This window comes from Ziziphus jujuba, chromosome 2 (genome assembly GCF_031755915.1).
Source record: "Ziziphus jujuba cultivar Dongzao chromosome 2, ASM3175591v1".
NCBI classification, from domain to species: domain Eukaryota; kingdom Viridiplantae; phylum Streptophyta; class Magnoliopsida; order Rosales; family Rhamnaceae; genus Ziziphus; species Ziziphus jujuba.
In genome coordinates this window covers 34,225,298-34,251,667 of record NC_083380.1, presented here as the reverse complement: position 1 = coordinate 34,251,667, position 26,370 = coordinate 34,225,298, and the positions used below count along the sequence as shown (strand labels likewise).

Below are 26,370 nucleotides of genomic sequence, written 5' to 3'. Positions count from 1 at the left end.
CTTTTTTAGAAAATTTCACTTCTATTTTATATGAAAGTCTACAAGAATATCAGTACTAAATGAAATTTAAAAAATATTTTTTTTAAACGAACAACCTATCACTCAACAGCTTTTTATAAAAATTCCTTTTACATAAACTTTAATTAAAAAAAAAAAAACCATATAACCAAGAGCTCTTTTTATATAAATTATATAAAAACGGACCCTTATCATGCTTAGAAGCTAACATTATTTTATACTAACAATTCTAATGTTAAATAGCTATTAGTAGAAAAAAGATTCCATGCTAGAAACTATTAGTTCATTGCTGAAATATGCTAAATAGCATAAGATATTATATTGAAGAGCAAGTAGCTCAACTTAGATTTTAATTGACGAGGAATGCGAAAGCACCAGCATACCACGATTAAACTATTGGGGTTATTGTTATATTATTTCACGAATGGCAACAAGTAGCTCAACTTAGATAGAAACTAATCTTTTTATAAGTCTGTAATATTATTATTACTACTATTATTTCTCTTGTTTCAATACTATTTGTATTTATTTAGACTGTTCTAATACTGAGTTGTGGATTTTGTGTTTTGTGTAAAATTATTTTGATTTATTGATTAATTCTTTTGGCATTGCTTTTTTTTTTTTTTTTTTTAAAGTGTTGTAACCTTGTAGAAATTTTAAAGTAAGTTAAGAAGAATAAGATAGTTGTGGCAATACCCTTTAAAGGTTCCCTATCAAAACCCTAGACTAGCATTGTCTAGAGGAAATCTCAACAGAAATTCTACAAAAAACTCTAACAGTATTTCTCTTAAAATTGGACTTTTTTTCAAATTTTTTTTTGGCACAGAAAACATATTTCAAAAGATATAATTGTCTTATTCCTCTCCCTTAATACAAAATTTTCAAACGTTTGCAACACTTCAAAAATAAAGAAGATGCAAAAATAATTAATAGACATGAATAGTATTATAGAGATTACCAATCCACAATACCAAAGCATTTTAAAATTATTTTAAGAAGTATAGACATTACAAAAACGAAACAACTAATAATAATAATAGAACAAATGAAAAAGAAGAACTCTATTGGAATACACTAATAGAAGGACGCAGTAGGAAGGGCACGTAGCCTAGTAGTCAGTCTGCTACCGACCTAGACTTAGGAGAATAAGTTTGAAAAACAAAGAAAAACTAATGAGATCTCAATCTTCCCAATCAGAGGTATGTATTAACAGTGATATTAATAAAAAATATAATATTAATATAAAAACAATAAATAATTATTTGATAAATATTAAAAGTTTCGATAATAGCAAGTATTATTAATATTGTTATTAATAATAATAATAAGAAAATTTTAAGAAATTAAAATAAAAAAAATTTAGAAGAGTAATTTTCCTCTCAAAACCTTACTAATTCATTTTGAAAAGTTCTCCTAGTTAAAAATTATTTTTTCAAAATCCATAATTTTATATCCTCAAACATTTAAATATTTTTGTGGAAAATAAAATAAAGAAAAAATAAAACAAAAACATTATTTAAATAAATATCCCTAAAAATATTCTTTTAAAATTAATAAGTAAAATTAAAAAAATATTTTTTTAAATAAATAAGTAAAATTAAGGTGAAAATAATATAATATAATAAATATTATATTCAAAATAATTAAATAAAATAATAAATGATTAATTAACAATTGAAACCCATAAATGAAATCAATATGTTGAAAAAAATTTTAAAATATATATAAGATGTATACTTGATGCACTAATGTCAGGTGGTATTTGACGTTTTTAAACACCTCTGGCAAATAAATATAAAAAGAGATATCTGCAACTAGATATCTTGACATCCTAAGGCACCAATACTAATCTTGACATCCTAAGGCACCAATACTAATAATATGCCAATCTTAATCTGATCTAAACTTCAATTTTAGCGTGCTACTAATCTATAAACTTAAGTTGATGCATACTTCACAATGATGTCTAATGGAAAGCAAATTTTCATCCGTATCAAAAAGTCAATTTTTGAACTTCTTGGTCAATTCTGGTCAAATTTAGTTAAATTTTGAAAATTTTTTATATACTTTAACACGGATGTTACAAGTTGTATGCTTTGAAGTGTGATTTCTGTGCAGGATTATTTTAAGAAAACTTCAATCATAGAGGAGATGCTATTGGATTTTTTATGAAATTTTCAATGGGATTTTACCTAGTCAAGGCTAGATTAGAGTTCTGATAAGAAATCCTAGAAGGGCTCTGACAAAAATGCATGTCACATGCCAAATGCATGCCAAGAGAAACCACATGCTTCCTTTAGCTATTTTAAGCACTTTGGTTATGTCAAAAAGGTTTGTAAGTTTAAAGGAGAGATGAAGCAAAAGGATGATATAGAATGAGTCCAAGAGATTTTGAGCAAAGAGGTAGTGAACAACCATGCAAACACAAGCAGAGGAGAATAGTTGATTGATAGTGGCTGCACAAATCATTTGTGCAATGATACAGGCATATTCATTAACTTGGATCAAAGGATAACGGGTAAGATCAAGACTGCAAATGGAACAATTGTGGAAGCATATGGAAAAAGTGAAGTTCGAATCAGAACTTACAAATGTAATATGGTTATTTCCAATGTTCTATATGTTTTTGCCGTTATTAAAAATTTGTTAAGTGTACCTCAATTGATAAAAAGTGGTTATGCGGTGAGAATCTTCAATGAGAGATGTAGAATCTCTAAAAATGATGTTGAGTCAGTCACAGTTCTTTTAAAAAACTAAAGCTTTTTTTTAGAGGATGGAAATTCAAGTTTGTATATGTGTAAATTGTTTAACAAAGATGTCCATAGAAAACAAGAAGTTGTTCAAAGTCAAGCGCCACGATCTCCACATATCATTGTCATAGAAGATGATGATGATAATAAAGAGGATACTGTTGTAGTCCTATCTGATGATGAAGTTGCTTCAGAGAACAAATCAGGTGGTGTAAAAGAAAGCCTTGTTGTACAAATCTGTGGACGCAAGACTGTGAAGACCATCAAAATGAAGATAAAAAACATGGCAAAATGTTCACATGCTAGTGACAAGAAAAGAATAAGAAATCAAATCAAAGAAGAGCAAGATGATACATTCTAGGAGTCTTGAAATACGTATCACTGTAAAATGTAATTTCACTTGTCTTGTTTGGTAGTCTTCTATGTATGTAAGTATGTAACTCTAACATCGGCAAAGAGGAGTATTGAAATTGTGGTAATAATTAGTGTAAGTTTTGTAAACCTATGGCAAAACAAACAAAGCCATGAAGTAAGTTTTGTCTAGCTTAGGTAAAGTTTTGTAAAAGGACAAGCTATGAACGGCTTTGATAGTTGCTTCATGAAAAAGAAAAGCTTGAGGAGCCTGAGGTGCTACTTGTAACCTAGTTGAGCAAGAAGTGTCAAGACAAGATTAAACTTTGTTAAATCAAGCTCGGCTAAGCAAGGCTACATAAGTGGCTAAATCAATCTCGGCTAAGCCAGGCTGCAAGTAGAGCCTTGGTTGAATGCTTCAAAGCTAAGCTAAGATGATGGCTACATGAACGTGTTCACATTGCTTCATCGTTATGCAATTAAGAGTCATTATTTTGTAAATTCTAATGTAGAGTCAACTTTGTAAAGCTATAAATAGCTTACAATGTGAAGGCCAAATGTACGTCTCATGTTATAATACTTTCAAGCTTTTAGACATCAAGTGTATGTCAATTGTTCTTGTAATGCTTTCCATGTCAGTTGACATCAACCTTTACTTTCATCCTTGCCTCTTCTAAATACCTTTTCCAAAGTTAGTTTTCCAACTTTCTAGTTAAACCGAGTTTGGTTTAAGTTTTAGACAAAACTTTTTCACCTTTCTACTTGCTCTTTTAAGAACCAACTTTGCCTCCCAACAACCATGACCATGATAATCCTCCACTTTTCACCCAAAAAACACATTACAATCCTCTTTGATGTGCATGTACATTATATGTGGTGGTCTTGGGTATGCACACGACCTTTCTAATCGACTGCCCCAGTGGGGTTTGGTCAATTGGAGGCTTTGATTTCCATCTAATTGGGAGGCGGATGTGTAGATTAGGCCAACGAACTTTCCTATGAGATGAGGAATATGTGGGTTTAGAACACAATATTAGAGTGTCGAAAGTGGAATGGAATAATCACGGGCTGAGGTAAAATTCATATGTTCAAAAGATGCATTCAAAAAAGGCTTTCAACCTAATAGGAGACTTGGAGATCCAAGTTCACTATTATGCGGTCGAGCAGAGACTTGGGCCCAATAAATGTATTCAGAGTGTGCTTGTTGATATGTATGGGAAGCATGCCTGTACGCTAGAGATGTCACAAGTTTTTAATGAATTGGATCAAATGGATGTTGGGCGCTTGCAATGCTCTAGTTACACATGTGGCTGCCTAGCTATGGGGATGGAATTGAATATTGTAGCTCCTCGATTGGGCGAAAGATATGGATTCTTTAGAGCGTTTCAATTTGAGATGCATGCAGATTGAGGGTATGAAGCTGAACACTTGCTTTGCTTCCAGCTTGTGGTAACATATATTGCAACATTAATGCATGGGAAGGCAGCCCGTTATTTCTCTATTAGGAAAGGGATCTCAAATAATGTATATGTGGGTAGTGCATTAATTGATATGTACCCAAAATGTGGAAAAATCGGATTGTCCCAGCTTTTTTTTGATAGAATATTGTCCACCGGAAACTTGGTTTTTTGGAATGCCACCAAGAAAGGACATTCAATCCATGGGAAAGCTAAGGAAACCATGAACATGTTCCATGAGATGCAGAGTGGACAAAAGCCTGATTTGATGAGTTCTTACTCATTTACTGTCACAATGCAGCCAAAAAGGCCTAACAGATAAAGGGTGGTATTATTTTAAAAGCATGTTCCGAAGCACGGTATAGAATCTAGACTGAAGCATTAAGATTGCATCGTAACACTTCTTGGATGTGCTGGAAAACTTGAAGAAACTTATTCTATAATAAAGAAAATGCCAACCAACCCAAATGTTCCTGTATCAGGAGCTTTACTAAGTAGTTGTAGAGTTCACAACAATGTGAGTTTAGGAGAGATTGCTACAAAATGTCTATTTGAATTGGAAACAAGGAATCCAGATAATTACACTCTTCTATCCAATATTTATGCTTACAAGGCCATGTGGATTGAAGTTGACAAAGTAAAGAAGATGATGAATGGCATATATAGGTCTTAGAAAAAGCTCCTGTTGCGGTTGGATTGAGGTGAAAAATAAAGTTCATATGCTTCTTGCAGGAAACAAACTGCATTCCCAAAGGAAGCAAACTATTGAAGATTAGTTAAATAAGTTAAGAGTGTTGAGATGAAAAATCAGTTTCCTTTCCCAGTTAAAGCTTCACGCTGCAAGGTGCACACGAGCAGGACAAGGATGAGATTTTGTGACTTGTGTAGACATGGTCAGAAGTTGACGGTAGCACTGGGGATTTAAGGATAATTATGAACCCCAGAATTTGTGGTGATTGCCATGCTATATAAAATTCATGTCCAGTGACAGAAGAGAAATTTTTTGAAAAACCCAAAACGTTTCCATCATTTCAAAGATGGGAGTTTGTTCTTGTGACTTGTGAGGATTACTGGTCAATAACTGCCATGTTACAATGGGCCAGGGTGTGAAGTCCAGCCGCACCAACCTCACCAACCACAGCCGCACCAACCTCACCAACCACAGCCACCATTGTTGACACCATTGCTGCACCGATCAACAATTGTGGGCTAAGATGTTGAAAAGTGTGGCCTTGTAAGCCTATAAATAGGCTCCTCACCGTTGCATGAAACACAAGCCAAGTGAGCAAGAGAAAAACTCCGAGAGAGAGAGTTGTTTAAGCTCCAGAGAGAGCTTGAGAGAAGAGTGAGCAATTCCAGAGAGAATTGGAGGGTGTAGGGAGAGATTCCACGTGAGAATCCAAGTGAGAGAAGTTTTTTATTTTTGTATTCTATTTTTAAGAGATTAATAGAATTCTTTTATTTTTCTTCTCATATTTCTTCTCTAAAGTGGTCAGAGAACCACAACAAGTGGTATCAGAGCTCCAGGTCGAGAGCTTGGGTCCAAAATTTGAAGAAACAAAGCTACTGTTCTTCAAGTTGGTGTTTCGGAAAGTTGCTCAAATAATTAATTTGACAATCCCAGGTGAAAGTACCCGACGAGAGGAGAACAACGAAGTTCGCCGGAGAGAAAACTGACGTTCCACGCGCCCGCACGCGCCGACTGAAATTTTTCTGCAACTGTTCACGCGCCTCACGCGCCGTCTGGAGGTTGAAGACGACCACGTCAGCAGCCACGTCATCAGCCACGTCAGCGCACCTCTGCCACGTCATCTGCCACGTGTCACCACGTCAGCACCATCTGCCACGTCATCAATATTTTCTGAAATTGCGGAACAGCCCCTGAAGTATTGGAAATTACAGATTGACCCCTGTATTTTCTGAAATTGCGGAACAGCCCCTGAAGTATTGGAAATTACAGAGTGACCCCTGTAGTTTTCTAAAATTACGGTGAAGCCCCTGAACTATTGGAAATTACAGATTGACCCCTATAATTTCTGTATTTGCAGGTTGACCCAGAAATTTTGTGAAATTACATTTTTGCCCCAAAATTTCTGGTAATTATATTTTGACCCCGGAAGAGTCAAGTCCACCATTTTCGGCCGTTCCGGACGCAACGGTTAACTCCGTTTTGCCAAATTCAGCTCCAATTTTGGTCAAGTCATAATGTCAATGGAAGAATCATCTTCGGGAGCTATGGTTAAGCTCACTGCCACAAATTATACACTTTGGAGACCTCGGATGGAAGATCTCCTCAATTGTAAGGATCTGTTTGATCCTATAGAAGCTAAAGGCGAAAACCCCGATCCTAGCAAAGTAGCAGAATGGAAGAAATTAAACAAGAAAACGATCGGTCAGATCAGGCAATGGATCGACCACAGTGTCTTCCATCATGTAGCGAAGGAAACGGATGCATATGCCCTCTGGACAAAATTGGAGGACATGTACCAGGCCAAGACTGCTCGGAACAAAGCCCTGTTGCTTAAGCGATTGGTACATCTAACATTACAGAGTGGAACTTCTGTAGCCGAGCATACCAGTGAGTTCCAGAGCTTGGTAAATCAACTATCTGCTGTGGATTACCAACTAGGGGATGAGGATCAGGCCCTCCTACTTCTAAGCTCTCTTCCAGACAGTTGGGAGACATTGGTAGTCTCTCTCAGCAATTCGGCCCCGAATGGCAAACTCACTATGGCTATGGTTAAGGATGCCCTATTTAATGAAGAGGCCAGGAGAAAGGACATTGGCATGGATCAGTCACATGCCCTCGTCACAGAGAGAGGAAGACAGCAAAGAGGTGGTCGAGATAGGGGGAGAGGCAGGAGCAAGAGCAGAGGCAGATCTACAGACGGCAGAAAATCATCGTATAAGTGCTATCATTGTGGCCTGGAGGGTCACATGAAGAAGAACTGCAGAAAGTTGTTGAGAGAGCAGAGACTCCAAGGTAATCAGCCGAAGAAGGATGGAGAGACACTAGTCACTTGTACAGGAGAAGTGGCGCTCTGCTCCACCGAAGAAGAGACATGCCTTCATATATCAACCCAAGATGTTGAGTGGGTAGTCGATACTGCAGCATCCTACCATGTCACTCCACACAGAGATTTCTTCAAAACGTACAAAGCAGGAGACTTTGGTACGGTAAAGATGGGAAATTCCAGTTTCGCAAAGATTATGGGAACTGGTGATATTCAGATAAAAACGAATATTGGTTGTACAATCACTTTGAAGGATGTCCGTCATGTTCCAGATCTTCGGCTTAATCTACTTTCGGGAGCAGCCTTAGACAAGCAAGGCTATGACAACTACTTCAGCAAAGGCACATGGAAAATGACGAAAGGTGCCATAGTTGTCGCCCGAGGACATATTTATGGAATGTTGTACAAGACTCATGTGAAGATATGTGCAGACAGCCTCAATATTGCAGAAGGAGAGGCGTCTCAAAATCTGTGGCACCAGAGACTCGGTCACATGAGTGAAAAAGGATTGTCCACTTTGGCAAGGAAGAAGCTTATCACTGTTTGCAAGGATGCTGCGCTAGATCCTTGTAATCACTGCTTGTTTGGTAAGCAACATAGAGTCTCCTTCAGTTCCTCTGCATCGAGAAAATCAGAGTTGCTTAGTCTGGTGCACTCTGATGTTTGTGGTCCCATGGAGGTGGAATCATTAGGTGGCAACAAGTATTTCCTGACCTTCATTGATGATGCTTCACGGAAGGTGTGGGTATATTTCTTGAAGACAAAGGACCAGGTATTGGATTACTTCAAACTGTTTCATACCATGGTAGAGCGTGAAACAGGAAAGAAGCTGAAATGTCTCCGCTCAGATAATGGAGGCGAGTATACTTCCAAGGAGTTCGATGCCTACTGCAGAAGACACGGCATTCGACATGAGAAGACGGTCCCTCGCACCCCACAACATAATGGAATAGCCGAAAAAATGAACCGAACCATTATGGAAAAGGTCAGAAGTATGATCAGTATGGCTAAGCTGCCAAAGCCATTCTGGGGAGAAGCTGTTCGTGCCGCCTGCTACTTAATCAACAGATCACCGTCAGTACCGTTGAACTTTGAAATTCCGGAGAAAGTGTGGTCGGGTAAGATTCCCTCCTACTCTCATTTAAGAGTGTTTGGTTGTTTAGCTTATGTACATGTATCCAAGGAGCTCAGACAGAAGCTCGATGCAAGATCTACTCCATGCATCTTTATAGGATATGGAGATGAAGAATTCGGATACAGGTTATGGGACCCGAAAACAAAGAAGGTTATTAGAAGCAGGGATGTAGTATTCTAAGAAAACCAGAAAATGGAAGACATTGAAAAGCCCAGAATGTCTCCTAATTGTAGTTCTAGTGCCGAGAATTTTTGTCCTAATCCAGCACCAGCACAAATAGCCACAGAGGATAATGAGGTGCATGAAGATATACCAGAAGCAGACCAGGAGGAAGAAGGGGATAATGAGCAGGGGGAGACTCTATCCTCTCAAGCAGCTGCAGGGCCATCACAGCGGTCAGATGATGGTACACCTCCTGAAACCAGTGGTTTACAAGTTCGGAGATCTGAGCGAGGCCGAATTCCATCAAAAAGATTTCCAGAATCTGAGTATATTCTGCTTACTGAAGAAGGGGAGCCAGAGAGTTTCCAGGAAGCTGTTTCTCATCAAGAGAAGGAAAAGTGGCTGCAAGCAATGCAAGATGAGATGGAATCCTTGCAGAAAAATCATACTTATGAGTTGGTTAAGCTTCCAACAGGAAAGAAGGCACTAAAGAATAAATGGGTGTTCAAGCTCAAGAAAGATGGCAGCGGAAAGGTGGTGAAACACAAAGCTCGATTGGTGGTCAAAGGATTTCTTCAGAAGAAAGGAATTGACTTTGATGAGATTTTTTCACCAGTGGTAAAAATGACTTCAATTCGAGTCATTTTTGGTTTAGTAGCAAGTCTAAACCTAGAGCTTGAGCAGATGGATGTGAAGACAGCATTTCTTCACGGTGATTTACATGAAGAAATCTACATGGAGCAGCCAGAAGGATTTGAGGTTTCAGGGAAAGAAAACCTCGTATGCAAGCTAAAGAAGAGCTTGTATGGCCTCAAGCAAGCACCAAGACAATGGTATAAGAAGTTTGACTCGTTTATGGTGAGTCAAGGCTATAAAAGGACTGCAGCAGACCAGTGTGTTTATATTAAAAGATTTTCAGGTGGAAACTTCATTGCACTTTTGCTATATGTGGACGACATGTTGATCGTTGGACAAGTTGCAATGAAGATTAGTCAGCTGAAGAAAGAATTGTCTAAGTCTTTTGATATGAAAGATTTAGGACCAGCTCAACAAATTTTGGGAATGCAAATAATCCGAGACAGGAAGAATAGAAGGTTATGGCTATCTCAAGAGAAGTATGTTGAACGGGTGATAAAGAGATTCAACATGGATAAAGCCAAACCGGTCAGCATTCCACTTGCAAATCATTTTAAGTTGAGTAAGAGAATGTGCCCCTCATCCAAAGAAGAGATAGAGGAGATGGTTTCAGTACCATATTCTTCAGCGGTAGGAAGTCTGATGTATGCAATGGTATGTACCAGACCAGACATTGCTCATGCAGTAGGTGTTGTGAGCAGATTTCTTTCAAATCCTGGAAAGAAACACTGGGAAGCAGTCAAATGGATTCTCAGGTATCTTAAAGGTACATCGAAGCTGTGCTTGTGCTACGGGGGAGGTGATCCAATCTTAGAAGGCTATACAGATGCAGATATGGCCGGAGACCCTGATAATAGAAAGTCTACATCAGGTTATCTCAACACTTTTGCAGGGGGAGCTGTGTCATGGCAGTCAAGATTGCAGAAGTGTGTTGCTTTATCCACTACTGAAGCAGAGTACATTGCCGCAGCGGAAGCGGGTAAGGAAATGTTGTGGTTAAAGCGTTTTCTCACAGAATTGGGCATTAAGCAAGAAGACTACAAGATACATTGTGATAACCAAAGTGCCATGGATTTGAGCAAAAACTCAATGTATCATTCCCGTACAAAGCACATTGACATCCGCTATCATTGGATACGCGAAGTAATAGATCAACAGTTGCTGAAACTGATGAAGATCCACACAAAAGAGAATCCAGCAGATATACTAACAAAAGTTGTTGCTCAAGAGAAGCTGAAGCTATGCAGAGACATAGCTGGAATAGATGGCAGATGACCATCAGTTTTAAATGCGGCTGGAGGGGGAGAATTGTGAAGTCCAGCCGCACCAACCTCACCAACCACAGCCGCACCAACCTCACCAACCACAGCCACCATTGTTGACACCATTGCTGCACCGATCAACAATTGTGGGCTAAGATGTTGAAAAGTGTGGCCTTGTAAGCCTATAAATAGGCTCCTTACCGTTGCATGAAACACAAGCCAAGTGAGCAAGAGAAAAACTCCGAGAGAGAGAGTTGTTTAAGCTCCAGAGAGAGCTTGAGAGAAGAGTGAGCAATTCCAGAGAGAATTGGAGGGTGTAGGGAGAGATTCCACGTGAGAATCCAAGTGAGAGAAGTTTTTTATTTTTGTATTCTATTTTTAAGAGATTAATAGAATTCTTTTATTTTTCTTCTCATATTTCTTCTCTAAAGTGGTCAGAGAACCACAACACAGAGAGTATTCTACAAAAGGATGAAAGTTGTTCATGCTATTATCTCCTTCAGTCAGCACAAGACTTGGAAGATCTAGGAGAATTCAAAGCAATCCAGGAATTGAACTTGGTTAAATAGTTCCTGTCCTTTATTTTACAAATTTTGAGAAGCATCACAAATAATGAAATGACTCCTGATATGATGTCTTTTGAAGTAGGAACTTTATTTTGCTTGTTGCACTGCTTTTTGTTTATGATCAGGTACTTACAGGCTATTTTCTCCTTTTCCCGGCATCATTATTTTGATACCGAGGGGAAGTTCATGTACAACAAATTTGCATCTGGATAAAGCCGTTTCAATTTTGAATCATTAGTAGCTCGCTTCATGCTAAGTTCTACTAGATACGCATGTTCGTACCAGTGCAAATTAATGAAGAGATGGAACACGGAAAAAAATCCCAGAACCTGTTACCAGCCTCTCACGGTACTGTTATATTTCTCTGGTAAGCGGCTTCTAATTCATTTTTACAATATATTAATATCTTAATTACCAGGGGTGCATGACTTGTGAAATTGGTAACGCAGTTTGTAATCTTTTATTAAAGAAATTTACTGAAGCTCAAATTTTTGTTTTAAGCTTTGTTAGTGCAAGCATATTATACGAGAAGTTTGTACTTTGATATGGAATTTTGCAGACTGAGATACAGTACTTGTCGTCTGTTGTGTGACTGAAGTGGCCGAGCCATTTGAAAGTTGCTGTTGATGGCAATTAGCTCAACCGGCAGATCACTGGTGATGCGTCTTAAAATCGATCATTTGCCTCCTCCTGATACCATCATAGATGCTCAGCGTGGATAAAATCATCATATTTCTTGGAGATTCAGATACCAAAATTTGCCAGACTTTGACAAGCCCTATCGCCGAATCTAGTAGACAATCTTGGTTTTTGCAATGCAAACTCATTCATATGGATCACAAGCTGATTGGATATCATGGACCACAGTTTCTGCCGGGCTACTCGGCCGATTTGTTGATGCACATTGGATATATATATATATATATACACACCTCTCGCTATGGTATTAATTTTTGAAAATAATAATCTTGCTAATATTCTTTACAAATGTATACGCTATAAATAAATCACATTTCTCCATTGTTGTTGTCTTCTCTTCCCTTTTTAAAGGCTTAAAATAAAAATTTTCCCATCGGACACCTATGTGCAAACATAAAAATAAGAATAAAAGTGTGTCTTCCCCACCTCTTCTATAAGATTACATTTTTTTTTTTTTTGAAACTTTCATATAGCATTAAAAGCCACTTACATACATTGATTTTTATTCAAAATTGATGAAATGAAAATAAAAATTTTAAGTGAAATTGTATGGAAAAATGAAAAAAAAAAAAAGAAAATAATAAGAATGAGTAATAAGCCGGGGTGAGGTGGGCCATGGGGGACGTAGCTCAGACTTGATGATACCAAAAGTCAAGAAGTAAGCGATGTAGTGTAGAAGAAACAGACAAACATGGATAGGAACAAATGAATCGAAAGAAACTTAGTACCAAAACAGTGCCCACGTGATTTTTGAGGCAGATATAGACCTCATATGGACACGTGGGCCTTGGTTGCCAGGCCAAATCACCAAAAAACTCCAAAATAAATAAATACAAAGTAAAGCACATCTAAGGGTATATGCTAGTTCAAGAGAATTGTACTCTGCTGCCTCCCTCAACACGCGGCGAAGCGAACTCTCACTGTCCCGACACCGCCAGCTGCTCTCTCGCTCTCTCAAAAGTCACTTACTTTTCTTTTCTTTTCTTTTCGATTCTTTTATTTTATTTTATTTTTTTTCAGCACTTTCAGTTTCCATTAATCTCATGTGTTTTTTTTTTTTCAATAAATAAATAAATAAATAATGATGCTATATATTATTTTCGGGAGGGCCTAATTAATGTAATTTTTGTCTTTGTATTTGTTTTCCGTGAGCGTTTACTGTTGAAATTCATTCATGGGGGGTTGGGGTTTTTTTGTTGAATTAATGCGGGCATTTACAGAAAAACAGAAGAGAGGCGAAAGGGTTGTATATATTTAAGAGGAGGGTGTGAGTTGTGAGTTAATGAAAGAGCGTCTGTTTGTCTCTTTGTATCCTCTTCCCTGCTGTGTGTGTCGTTCTGGGTTTAGAGATAGAGAGAAAAAGAGGGGTATATTTCGAGTAATCCTTTAATTTGGATGGTTTTCATTTGTCATCCCCCAGAATCACAAAAAAAGGAAAGCAAATCTCATGGTTTTGGTTTACTTCCTTTTTTATTTGCATAATTGAATGACAAACTTCCATTTTCGGGACTAGACCGAAAAAATTAAAAAAAAAAAAAAAAATTCAAAAGAAACTTTGTGTATCTCTTCTCTATGAGTGGGGTTCATCGTAAAAGGCTTCTTCCGGAGCCGTTTCCCTTTTAGCTGTGACTGTGAGCCGACGTGGGAGGATTTTTTTCTTTTTTCTTCATCAATCAAGTTAAGATTGAGAAGGAGCAGCAATGTCTTCTTCGTCTTCCTCAGCTTCAAATGCTTCTGCTGCTGCCGCTTCACTCAGTGACTACTCCAATCTGGAACGCTTTCTTCAATGCGTCACTCCAACTGTTCCTTCAAGGAATCCCCCACATGTAAATACTCTATTAGCTCTTTTTTTCTTTCTTTTTTTTTTTTAACCAAAAAAAATAATTTAATTGATATTTTTCTTTTGGCTTTTTGGTGGGAAAATTTGATCTTTGCTTCTTCTTCTTTGTTGTTGTTTTTTTTTTTTTTTTATAAAAAAAATTTGTGTTAATTACTGTTTATTTTTTGAATTAATGTTCTGGCATATAGTAGTTTGGTGATTCAAAGAATCCGTCGAGAAGAAGAAGAAAAAAAAAAAAAAAGAAATCCCACAAATGAAAATTCATTTTATCAATTTATTACTTGGAGCTGGAGAACTCAGATACTAGACTTTTCTAGTAACAATTAGATTTTCGCAATTTCTTCCCTTTTTTCTTTTGTCTTATTATTTAAATTCAAACAGTATTAATTTTGATTTAGGAACGGATAAGGTTTTTGTTTGACTTGTCCACATGATGGATGTTATGGAGTGGGCCTACCAGAAATAAGTTTGGTGTTTGGTGGGGCGGTCTTTTGTCTTCTCAGGCCCCCTGCGTAGCCGATGTTCCCTGGATGCTTCGCATATTCTCCCTTTTTTTAAAATTTATTTCTTTGCTTATTTTAATTTTTTTAGCCTTGTATTTCTCATAATTTTTTGTTCATGCATTTTCATGGCATAGGAATATATTAAGATACGTGGTAAGCATGGATGTTTGAGATGCATCTCTGTTTTATTTCATACAGCCATTTTAACGATTATGACTAAAGTTCGGTATCTCCAGGAAAAAGAAAACGAATATATATTTTAGCTTTTATTATTGACCAAAAAAAATTACTGAAAAAAAATTATGCCTAGGTAGCGTTTCGACGATTTTGTTCCAAGCATAAGCTGCTGTAAGTTTTTATTTTAGTGGGACAAGCAGTTCGTGGGTTCTAACTACATTCATTGTCACTCAAAAGTTTTCTGCACATTTTAAGTTTCACTTGCACAAGAAAAATATCCTGGAATGGCTTAATATCAGAAGTTTGCCTTCTATGGAAAATAATGTTTATACTTTGTCGTCATGGTGGAAGTACACGTAATGACCGTTAATGGAAAAATAATGTCTACTTTGTCGTGATGGTGGAAGTACACACATAATGACTGTTATTATCTATTCATTTTGTACTTCGTTTTGTCCTCTTGTTTGATGATGGTATTTTTATTCACTGTTGACACTACAAGGTAGATACCCTGTTTGGTATAGCTTCTAAGAAGCTGCTTCTGGCTTTTAAGGCTCAAAACCTACCTATGAGTGTCTAAACAATTTTCCAGAAGTGCTTCGGGCATCCAGAAGAGCTTCTAACCAAAAAGCCAGTAAAATTAGCCTCTCAAAAAGCATTTGTTGAGAAATAGAAGCACAAGCAAAAGCTATATCAAACAGATACAAAATACTTTGATTGTTTATCATTAAGTATTTTTTACTTTAAAATTATGAGGTAGAAATGAACATTAGTTTTTCATGAACCTGTAGTAGACTAATATGCCAAAAAAAAATAATAATAATAAATAAATTCTATACTGCAAACATAATTACCAGATACTAAACATACAGGTTCTTTTCTTTTTCTTTTTTTTTTTTTTTTTTTTTTTTTCTTTTTTTTTTTGTGCGTGTGTGCGTGTGTGGACAGAATATGTTGTGTCTGGTTATTCCTTTTCTTTTTCCTTGCTTCCTTCCTTTTTGTCAGATATTTCCAGTGCTCAATTAGTGATGTAAATAGCTTCTGGCAGACACCAGGTAAAGACAGAATAGAATATTTTACACTTAGAGATCTTTGGGATTGTTATGGTGAATGGAGTGCGTATGGTGTTGGCACCCCAGTTCTCTTGAACAGTGGTGAAACTGTTTTACAATATTATGTTCCTTATCTATCAGCCATTCAGATATACTCCAATAAGTCCGTTGTTGGTTCAAGGTACTGAATAGTTTATTTGCTTTGTTTTCCAAAGTCCAATAAATCATTTTTCAATTTGTTATATTTATGGAATATGTTTATAGAAAATTAAAGCAGAGTGCTCTAATTTTCCTTAATGATTCTCATGCCATGCTTCTTGTTTCTCCAAATTGGTTCTTCCCCTTGTAGGAGTAGAAGAGAGGATAGTGACATTGCAGAATTTGAAAGTGACTCTTGCAGTGATGACAGCGGGAGTGATAACCTGTCAAGGTCTCTAAGCAATAACTCTAGCAGGACTTGGGATGTTGTTTCTGAGGATTCAAGTTTTGATCAAGAGAGTTCATGTCCTATGAGGGATAGACTTGGACACCTTTACTTACAATACGTTGAGATGTCATCTCCTTACTGGAGGATTCCACTAACAGACAAGGTAGCGCCTTGTAGCATTTTGCTTACATGTGAAGTGTGTTCTTTTTCTTCTGTTTCACAATTGGAACTTTGTGTTAATATGCATGCATGGAACTGGTATAATTCCTTATCTCAGATAACTGAATTAGCTCAGCATCATCCTGCGTTAACAACACTTAAAAGTGTGGATCTTTCCCCAGCAAGCTGGATGGCTGTTGCTTGGTAAGCATGATTGGTTGTATTTTTAAAATGTTTTGATTATGTAAACTGTTCATTATTATAAATGATTATCTTACATGAAGATCGTATCTGAAGATGCAAACATGGTTGTTATTATTTAGTACCACATTTGAGATGTAAATTAATTAAAGCAATTAATGGCGACGCAGCTTTTTAAAAAAATGCAATTGCAATTTTTTTGGGTCCTTTCTTTTATTAAAAAAGTGTACGAAATTAGTTTTTAACCTTTATTTACATGAACGATATGTTTATTTTCCAGTTCTTCATCATATGAGCAGGTATCCTATATATCATATCCCAAGTCGGAAAAGTGAGAAGGATTTGTCAACATGCTTCCTTACTTACCATACATTATCCTCATGTTTCCAAGGTAAATGCTTATCTATGTCCTTCTTAGTTTGGGGATAATGTTTTTGGAATTATAATTAAACAGGCAGAAGGATAAAAGTCCTATTTTCTTTCAAAGTCATTTTTCCAAAGAATGCATATTGAATTTCCAGAAAGAAAGCATAATGAATTTCCAGGAAGACATTACGTGCTTACTGGTATAGCCACTTTGTGGGATTTGTCGTTGGGATTTAGTGGTTCTGGTTTAGTTTCCCGCATTCCACGTCACTGTTTTTCTTAATTCCCAACACATTTATTGTATGAAATTGCAAATGGGCTACCTTTAATTTTTGAGTATGTTTATATGATGAGATAGTTTATATACGTATTTTCTGGAACTTTTATTTGTTAAGTATTGTTTGTCTATTATGAAATACCAATACATGTCATGTATGCGACTTTTGAACAAATAAAATCTTGTCATGTTTTTTGGTAAAAGAAGTTGGTGCAGGAAGTACTTCTCTGCGTATTATGTATTGTGCTTAAATAAAGTAATTGTAAAATTTGTAAATGATGCGTTACTTTAATTTTTTATATGCTAGGAAAAAACTTGGATCTCATGCATAACTAATATACATGCATTAGGAGAATATATCTTTTAGTATTTTAGATAGATCTAAAATAATCAGCTTTGCGTGTCATTTTGGAAGAACAATCACCTTAATGTCAGTATGTTAAAAAATTGAGTACAAGCCTGTTTGAGTGTTGAATTTTTCCTTAAAAGTTTTAAGTGTAAGTTGCTGTATTCTTATGTGGACTAAGATTTATTTTCTTCTACTGCATGACACTAGCAGAGTGTGTAGTGGAAAATGATGGAAGGGCCCTACACAAAGATATGTGCTGTTGTGGAAGTAGCACAGATGCAATGATCGGAGAAAAATTGAGGGAAGATGGAAGTGGTAGAATATGCCTATGTCCTTTTGGGCTAGCAACGTACAAGATGCAAGGAGATCTTTGGTTAAAGCCAGAGACATGTGACTATGCGAAAATAATTGATCTGTACAGTGCTGCCGACTCCTGGTTGAAGCAACTGAGTGTTCACCATCATGACTTTAACTTCTTCACTTTCCACTCTGCCATGTAAATTATCAGTCTCCAACGGTATCTTCGTCTACTTCCATCTCTTCGTAAAATCATCCTGTGTTTTTGCAACCGCCATGTAATACAGTTCCGCTGCTAAAGTCTCAGAAATCTTTTTTTCAGAAACTGTTTAATGGTTTCTTTGAGTCACGTGGCCTAACTTATTAAACCAATGGTTTGCTTGAGGATGTTTGTGGGAGGGAATTTTGTTTTTGTGGAATGGGGTTGCTTTTGCTTGAAAACTTTTAGCAAGAGAAAGATAACCTGTAGAGAGGCAGCTAATTTTCTGTATATTTTGTTTGTCTTGATGTATTCTTTTTGTAGTCTTTCTTTTAGTACCCCTGGTATAAATTAGTGTCGTGGCATGAGGAAACTGTTTTCTCAAGTCTTTTTTTTTTTTTTTTTGGGTCCTGATAATTGATTCTCTACTTCATGACATGAATTGATTGATCAACCCCAACTGATCAAATGGATAACTTTTATAAATAATATATGTTTAATTTGTAATTTGTAAGTAAATATTTGATCAAGAAAGGGGCGGATATAATTCAAAATTGTATTCGTGTTGTCACTAATACCTTTAATTAAGTTTTCTTTCAAATAATCTCTAATCATATGAATATATATATATATATATTATAGTAAGACCGCATTTACGGGTCGATGTAGTTTCTCTAAATTATGGTACAAAAAGGTTATATGCAATTATAAAGGAGTAGAATATTATTTAAATTCACATTTTGATCAATTCTTAATTTCATGCATAGATATCATATACTTAGTTTATTCAATTGGAAACTCACGAAATTACAAAACCGCTTTTTTTGTTGGTCTTAATTAACAAAATACAAAAGAAATAATAACGAGGCCACATTTTTTAAACATTAAAATTAAAAACAAACAGAATAATGTTTGATATTTGGGGTCAAATCAATTTTGTTGACCTCTCTGTTTAAAATTTAAAAATATCGAAATACATGCCCTTCTCAAACGCGTTTCCATTAACTACTGTTTCTTAAGCTGCTCCATATTCTCTCTCTCTCTCTCTCTCTCTCTCTCTAGCTCTCTCTGTCTCTCTCTCTCTATTAACCAATTAACCAAAAAAAAAAAAAAAAAAAGGGAAAGGAAAAAAGCTCTGATTCTGACTTTGAAGCTACAAGAAGAAAATAAGATTCTACTCCGGAGTGGAGAAGATAAAAGGATGGAGAGCTATATGTGATGTACATGTTGTGAGAGATGAGTAGAAGGTTGGATTTGAAACAATGATTCTTTGAAACAAGTCTGAGATGTGGACGTGGGTTCCCGTGTTGGGTATTGGGTTTGTAGTTGGGGCACTGGCGATTCTGGCCATAGAAACCCTAGCACTGTTCCTCATTTTTAACCGATTGACTCGCAAAACCAAGCAACCAGCATACCACCCCAACTCATCGCCTCCACATCTCGACCCACATCAATCCCTTGATTTCGCTCCCATCAAGCAGGTACTTACTTTTCTCATTTTTTTTTAAAAAAAAAAAAAGAAAAAAAAAAGAGGTTTTACATTTTAACTGTTCTTATGATGTTTTGTCTGTTTCCCAAGAAAGGAATCGATCCCTAACTTTTTCTTGAACCCATGGTGATTCTAAAAAACTCTTCTCAAGTATAATTATTACACAATGACATTTGCAATTAAAATTGTTATTGCCTTTAAATTACATGTCCAGTCCTAAATAAAATGAATAAACTATATATGTTTCTACATACAGTCGACCAAAACTCACTACACATGGGCTTTCCTGTTGCTTTCTACTTTGTTAATATTGGACGCTCAATTGTTTGTTTATTGATTCGTTTTGGATATTTACTTCCTTAATCATGATATCTTACTTGAAGAAACCCTGTATAGATTTCAATAGATTACCTATTAAATGCAGCCGACGTATGAAATGAATAAACAATGGGTCTTGCATATGTGGGTGAATATTGAGTCACCAATTTCCTGTAACACAGTTAAAATATTCAATCCACTTCGTATGCGCTACTAATCAATGTTCCTTTTTTTTTTTTTTTTGTGGGTAAAAAGTTAAAAAGAAAAAAAGTGACTTCTCTTCCACGTTTTTTCAGCTGAGTGCAAAACTTGAGACAAGTGTGTAGGGAGCCTCGTTATGCTGATTTTTTGTTTTAATACTTATGAATCTTATAGTACACATATCAACAATATTTAGTCTCTAATTATATCACCTTAGTTTACTGAAATAAAATGTATCCTAGTTATTTTAAGTCCTTTTTATTCCTATGACTGTAAAACCCAAATCAACTCCTGTTGTTGTTTATACATTGGATGTTCCGTATTGGTATAACAGTTATCTGTAGAATTTACTATATTTTAATGTGGAGATTTATTGTTTTGTAAAATCTGAGCTTCCTACCCATTCTTTTACTTTTGTAAAGTAACTAATGAATTCATTGTTATTTCACTGCTAATCTATGTTCATGCTATTGGATTCTCTATAATATTTTAAGCTTTTTTCTCTCGTTGGATGGCTTATTTCTTGTGTCTCAGGGGGTAATTTGGATTCTAGAATCAGAGAAAGTTCCAAAAAATTGGCAGGAAAAAGCATTGAGAGAGCAAAAGAAGAAAAAAGAATTCTTTGAGGTGTCTCCTGTTAGAAAACGTGCAAAAATCAAGGACAAGTCTCTTATTTTGACAGAAACAGATGGTTCCCGCACAATTATCAATTTGAAAGGCTGCAGTATTGAAGCTGTTTCAGCAACTAGCCTGTCTTCAAGAAAATGGTAATGTGGCCTTGTCCCCCTTCCATTTGTAATTTAAACTTTAAATATGTATTTTGTTAAGTGTCTGCTGTGTGGCACGATATTCTTTGCTGGATTCACTTCCTAATAACTATTTTTTTCAGATTAATGTTAGTTAACATGGTTTATATTAGAACTGAAAAGCAGATTCTACTATTTATAATTCCCTGATAGGAAATGCTCTCTGTCTTGATGGTCTTGCAATGAAAATGTCTTCCACATTCTCTTAAAATTTTTGAGTCTGTAATCAAATCTAATACTGCCTGTGCCCATATTTAATCATTTATTTTGGCCTTATTCAAAAGTTGATGGTTTGCATCTATACTCCATCAATGTTTTTTTTTCCAATATCATTAGTTCGCTTCAATTACCCACTTTTCTGCTGTAGCAATGTTGAAACCATTCCCCAACATTTTAACTGTAATATGCAGCAGAATGCACATGTTCTCTGAAGGTTTTGTTGGCAGTAATATTAATACCTTAATCAAATTTCTACCTATGTGTTAAATCACATGATTTTTTGTGGTGCAAAGTTACAAAGGGTGCACTTAGTTCAAGTAAAAGTTGATTCAATATGTATGATTGTCATATGGAGGTTGAAGTTTCATAGTTGTTGCTTGCATTGTGAAAATTTAGAATTTCACAGTTCTAATTCCATTTTATGTGCATATTCAGGGCCAAGAGGTTTCCCATAAAATTGGAAAACAAGGTTGCTGATATTTACAAGAGAAGTAAAACTATTTACATTTATCTTGAAACTTCCTGGGAGAAGGAGTCATGGTGTAAAGCTCTTCGTTTGGCTGCATCTGATGAAAAAAATAAACTTGATTGGTTTGCCAATTTACATGAAGAGTTCCGCAGGTACCTCACATCCTTAAATGCGGGATATCCATATTTTATGAAGCCCTCAGTAGGGTTCTGTGCTTCTGAGCCAGTAGATCGGACCCATAAAAACGATGGTGCATCCTCAAAGGTACGCCTATTGTGGAAAAAATTACAAAAGAAGTCTTCTAAGGCTGGTGTAGAAAATAAGTTGACTTGGACTTCATCTTCAGTCCGTGATGAGAAAAAAATCAATGAGAAGTTTCATCCAGGCCAGGATTCAGTTCAGGCCACCAGCTTGGAAGACAATTCTGTTGCACTTTCTTCATCAACATCAACTCATTCAAGTAGCCAAAGTCATGTATCTGTCACTTCAGATGGAGACTATGATGAAAGGTTTGGTATAGACGAGGGAACACTATGTTGGAATTTGTTAATTTCACGGCTCTTTTTTGATGCAAAAATCAATTCTGAGCTGAAAAGATCCATCCGAGAACGGGTTCAGGTATGTTGTTCTTTGAGATTCATTACTTAGTGTGCATGATGACATTCATATGATTCAATACTTTATCGTGCTTGTTACTTTCAAGTTTCAAACCTGCCTGATATTGTGAATTATATTTTTAAATAGATCCTTAACATTCGGGAACAAGCATACAGAAAACTGTAGCTGGTTTCTATATCTTGACATGTATTTTTGTACTACATTTGTTTTAATTGTGCCTAGGATTTGGGTTCCTTTTGGAGTTGGGCTTCAAAGGTTATTCAATAAGACTCGCTTTATTGAACAACGTCTGTCCATCCTTGGAAATACGATAGATGGATATTCTCATATACGAGTTAATATAGGAAATTGCTTTCTTCCTTCTCATTATTATTATTATTTTTTAATTCATATGAGAAAGATGGTGCTGCTAACATAATTATTGATGCAAATGTAATATGCTATTTTTTTCTTTCTTTTTTTCTTGACGGTATAACAGAGAACATTGTCGAATATGCGGATACCCAGTTATGTGGGTGAAGTCGTCTGTACTGACATTGATCCTGGGAATCTCCCACCTTATATCCATAGTATGAGGGTTCTTCCAGTGGACATGAATGAGGTATGGGCCTTAGAAGTTGACATAGAATATTCTGGTGGCGCAGTATTAGGAATTGAAACAAGACTTGAAGTACGGGAACTAGATCCTGATAAAAGCATGGCTGAATCAAATCATGAACCAAGCTCTGTTAGGGATGTCTCATCAGACCTGCTTGAAGGTTTTGAGCATTTTAGCAAGCAGTTAAAAATTGATGAAGAAACAATTGATGCACTAGAACAGAAGGGGGAAGGTGATCCAAAACCTGGTCAGTATAGAATCCCTTCGTAATTCCAATTCTTAGGCACTCTGGTTATCATATGTTTGAATGTTTTAATTGTGACACCAATGTAAATGATGTTGTCTAAAAGGTGTAGAATCTTTTGTAGACGATATTGTGATTTCTACTAAACCATGATGGACTTGGTGTTCAAAAGTTGCAGTTAAGTTCTAGGATTGCTATAATATTATTGCACGACATTTGCCCTTTTTATTATTATTATTTTTATGTGAAGTGGAAGATAATCAAGGTATGTGATTAGTTGACCAGATTGTTAGTCTTCCTACAATCCTATAGCACTTAGGTTTTACAGGAATATTGTTCGTATTGCTGGAAAGAGTTTCCAGATGGTTATCAGCCTTTGTGTGCCAAAAATGCTACCTATTTTAATAAAGAAAATAAGATATGTGAAAGTTAAACCTTTTCTTTCTGAAATTCTGCTATAGGCTTATGCAATAACTAAAACTTCCACACAGTTTGTATGTTAATAAGATGAAAAAGATACATGATGTTTTAAGTATGCGGTCATTTTCTTCATGTTTTGCTAAATTTTATGTTTCTCCTCATTATATCCATGACCTAACCTTGTACAATGTATGATGTTTATACACCAAAACAAACGAATTACCATTGTTTGGTTTTTAGTTTGTGCTTTGCTAATTTCCTCTTAACTTATGCATCTTGCAACAACAACAATAAATGAAAGACTTGTAATTAACTTTGTACATGAACTACAGTTTATCAGTTCAAAACTGTCTGACAAATGTTTTTAAATAGTGATAAATCTCATCAATTTCAACACATATTTTTTTGTTCTAGATGGGATAAAACATGCGAAAAGCTCCATCGGGGCATCAACTTATGGATCTCGGTGGAAGTCTATTGTCAATTCTATTGCCAAACAGGTTTCTCAGGTTTGTTTGCATCTCGCTGTATCTTTATGAATTTTTGTTTCCAGATAGTTCTACTTCTGTTAGTTTTCCCCCAAGATTTGATTTGTGTTTCTTGTTGTTCAGTTGATCAAGGAGCATTTTGTATGTGACGGTATTTCTTAGGCGATTGTTTTTAGCAATATTATTTTCTAGTGTTTATGGATCTTTGGCTCTCTTGAGAGTTTGAAGTACTTATGTGTTATGCCCTTTCTCATTAGCCGGCACAAAAATGCCATGAAATATCTGAGTCAATTGGGGATTTGCAATCATATATCATAAATGATAGATTATACCAACTTATTTAATTCTATATATATTGTTATTTAGGAATCACAATGCAATCAAATATATGTGATGCAAGCATGCAGAATTTGAAAGATGATTTTTTTTTTTTTTTCCAAGAAAGCCAGCATTGCTAAGTTGGTGTTCATAACTCATTTTGTTTATATTTGTGTTACGCATTATTTAATCTCTATTTTCATTTATTCATTTCTCTTGTTCTCTCTTTAGTTCTTCCCTATCTCTCTCCTCTTCCCTCTTTCTCTCCCCTCTCTCTCCACACACATACACCTATGTGAATATCTGCCTTTCTGATTATGTACATTTATTTTATATTAGTAGGAAGTCATTTAATATTCTTTAAACTAACTAATTCTATCTAATTAAAGGTCCCTCTCTCTTTAGCGATAAGGGTAACATCCCTTAGAGGAACACTAAGGTTGCATATAAAGCCACCACCTTCAGATCAGTTATGGTTTGCATTTACATCAATGCCTGACATAGGTTTTAACCTGGACTCTGCTGTTGGGGAACATAAGATTACTAGTGGACACATTGCTCTGTTCCTGATCAGTAGGCTTAAGGTACAAAATTATGCTTCTGTTGCATAATATCCCTGTTTCTAGTTTGTCTTCACTTTCGAAATTTTATTTTCCTTACGCAGCTTATAGATGACCTGATTTGAGTTTACTACATTGCATGGACAAAGTGTCTTTTTATCAGCTCAAAAGTTTCTAACTAGTTGTTTTATTATGTATAAGGATCTATGTTAGTCCTCATAATCTTTGATAATAATCCCTTAGGCATTTATGTTTATCTGAAAATATTGAAATTATGACATTGATATCTGTTAAATATGAAAGACACTTCTATCTCATGTCTATTCGTACATAACGATACTTTTGCGCTTCACCATGGAGAAGCAGAAAGCTTCTACTGATTTTTTCTAGGCTGTTTGTCATACTTAATTAAACATTTTTCCTCCATTGTTGGATAGTTAGGTTTCTTGCTGCATGTATATATCGTAAATAATGCTACCATCTATCCATCAATGTGAACTCTTTTCACCACAAGATTTGCTTCATGGTCTGTTGTTTGGGGTGAGCATGTGTGTAATCCTTTATGCATTTTGATCATAAGCATTTCATTGAAGAGGATATGTGCAATATCTCAATTGAAAGCTAAATACCCATAAACATTTTGTGTAAGCTTCGTTTGCTAATATACTAGTTCAGTGTAATTTGGTGGAATAACGAATTGATGCATAGTGGCATCTTTAATAAGCTAGTTTCACTTGTGCAGGCAGCAATTAATGAAACTCTAGTGCTTCCCAATTGTGAAAGTGTATGTGTTCCATGGATGTTAGCAGAAAAGGACGACTGGGTCCCACGGAATGTTGCTCCTTTCATGTGGCTTAACCAAGAATCTGTGAATGATCCTATTGTTCTCCGCGAAGTACCCAGCTATCAACCTTGCGAAGAAAAAACCAATACAGAATCTAATAGGGAAGCCTTAACTGACGATTCACAGAGCAAGCATAAGAGACTGAAGAATATTCAATCCGGTCAATCAGTTAATGAATCTTCAGATGCAGCATCGAGTTCGACCAATCCATTAGCAGTGAGAAAAAGTACTTTAGAAGAACTGGGAACCCCATTATTGGGGAATGATGGGCCAAATGAAACTGAAAAGCAGGAGATTGCAGACGGTCAATCATCATATAGGTCTTTGAGTATGTTTGATAAACAGAATGATACTTTTGAAGAGCCAAAAAGAGTAGGGAGGAGAGCAAGGATGCTCGATCTTGGGAAGAAGATGGGGGAGAAGTTGGAAGAAAAGAGGCGTCATATTGAAGAAAAGAGTCGACACATTGTTGAGAAAATGCGAGGACCATGAGATAGCCAGAGAACATAATAGTTTGTAGCTAACTATGACATTATGGAACTGGCATTATGGGTTCTGATGGCTCAAAATCTGGTAGTGCAGGAGGTTCACGGTGCAAGGTGAAGTGAGACAAAAAAATGTTATAAACATAAAGAATTGCATGAAATTACTATTACATTGCAAAAGAATAGGACTTGGATGTAAAAGTTTAGTACATGATCGTAGACTCGGTAATATTCATCTATAGAAATTGATTTTTCAACTTTCGGTTGAGAAGATTCGTTGTTTGCATTTTTTGTAATTTTTCCCTCTTGAATAATAACATATATCCCATCTAAAGTTGTTATTTATTTCAGATGTTTGACAGTCCTAGCCTAGCCTACAAGTTTATTTATTTATTT

The 26,370-nt window shown here is 35.9% G+C and overlaps 2 protein-coding genes and 1 pseudogene across 6 annotated transcripts; all 3 read left to right on the top strand.

The window, feature by feature from the left end:
- The first annotated feature begins 4,214 nt into the window (after positions 1 to 4,214).
- LOC132800819 (pentatricopeptide repeat-containing protein At1g20230-like) lies at positions 4,215 to 5,583 on the top strand (annotated as a pseudogene).
- A 7,321-nt stretch (positions 5,584 to 12,904) lies between these two features.
- Positions 12,905 to 18,297, top strand: LOC107419626 (uncharacterized). Of its 4 annotated transcripts, none has more exons than XR_009635785.1 (6): positions 12,905 to 13,876; positions 15,619 to 15,803; positions 15,972 to 16,212; positions 16,327 to 16,412; positions 16,690 to 16,800; positions 17,609 to 17,747. XR_009635785.1 is itself a non-coding variant. In XM_016028377.4 (6 exons), the coding sequence occupies exons 1-6, from the start codon at positions 13,751 to 13,753 to the stop codon at positions 17,899 to 17,901; spliced, it is 1,020 nt and encodes a 339-aa protein (XP_015883863.3). In that variant the 5' UTR covers positions 12,907 to 13,750; the 3' UTR covers positions 17,902 to 18,297. The 4 variants fall into 4 exon arrangements, 2 of the variants coding, with proteins under 2 accessions (XP_015883863.3, XP_015883862.3); XR_009635784.1 differs by having other exon boundaries at positions 12,906 to 13,876; positions 17,612 to 17,751; XM_016028377.4 differs by having other exon boundaries at positions 12,907 to 13,876; positions 16,709 to 16,800; positions 17,612 to 18,297.
- Positions 18,298 to 18,900: 603 nt separating this feature from the next.
- Positions 18,901 to 26,319, top strand: LOC107419625 (uncharacterized). 2 transcript variants are annotated; one of them, XM_048473500.2, is made up of 7 exons: positions 18,903 to 19,378; positions 20,440 to 20,672; positions 21,366 to 22,017; positions 22,496 to 22,862; positions 23,694 to 23,788; positions 24,475 to 24,669; positions 25,388 to 26,319. In XM_048473500.2, the coding sequence occupies exons 1-7, from the start codon at positions 19,184 to 19,186 to the stop codon at positions 25,979 to 25,981; spliced, it is 2,331 nt and encodes a 776-aa protein (XP_048329457.1). In that variant the 5' UTR covers positions 18,903 to 19,183; the 3' UTR covers positions 25,982 to 26,319. The 2 variants fall into 2 exon arrangements, with proteins under 2 accessions (XP_048329458.1, XP_048329457.1); XM_048473501.2 differs by lacking the exon at positions 24,475 to 24,669 and having other exon boundaries at positions 18,901 to 19,378.
- Positions 26,320 to 26,370: the final 51 nt, after the last annotated feature.

Excerpts from the sequence above, each read along its gene's own strand:
- LOC107419626 (XM_016028376.4), top strand. The coding sequence starts at position 13,751 with ATGTCTTCTTCGTCTTCCTCAGCTTCAAATGCTTCTGCTGCTGCCGCT. Across the intron at positions 16,413-16,708 it reads AGCTGGATGGCTGTTGCTTG|GTATCCTATATATCATATCC; the intron begins GTAAGCATGATT and ends TCATATGAGCAG. Across the intron at positions 16,801-17,608 it reads ATTATCCTCATGTTTCCAAG|CAGAGTGTGTAGTGGAAAAT; the intron begins GTAAATGCTTAT and ends GCATGACACTAG.
- LOC107419625 (XM_048473500.2), top strand. The coding sequence starts at position 19,184 with ATGTGGACGTGGGTTCCCGTGTTGGGTATTGGGTTTGTAGTTGGGGCA. Across the intron at positions 23,789-24,474 it reads TTGCCAAACAGGTTTCTCAG|GTCCCTCTCTCTTTAGCGAT; the intron begins GTTTGTTTGCAT and ends ATCTAATTAAAG. Across the intron at positions 24,670-25,387 it reads TCCTGATCAGTAGGCTTAAG|GCAGCAATTAATGAAACTCT; the intron begins GTACAAAATTAT and ends TCACTTGTGCAG.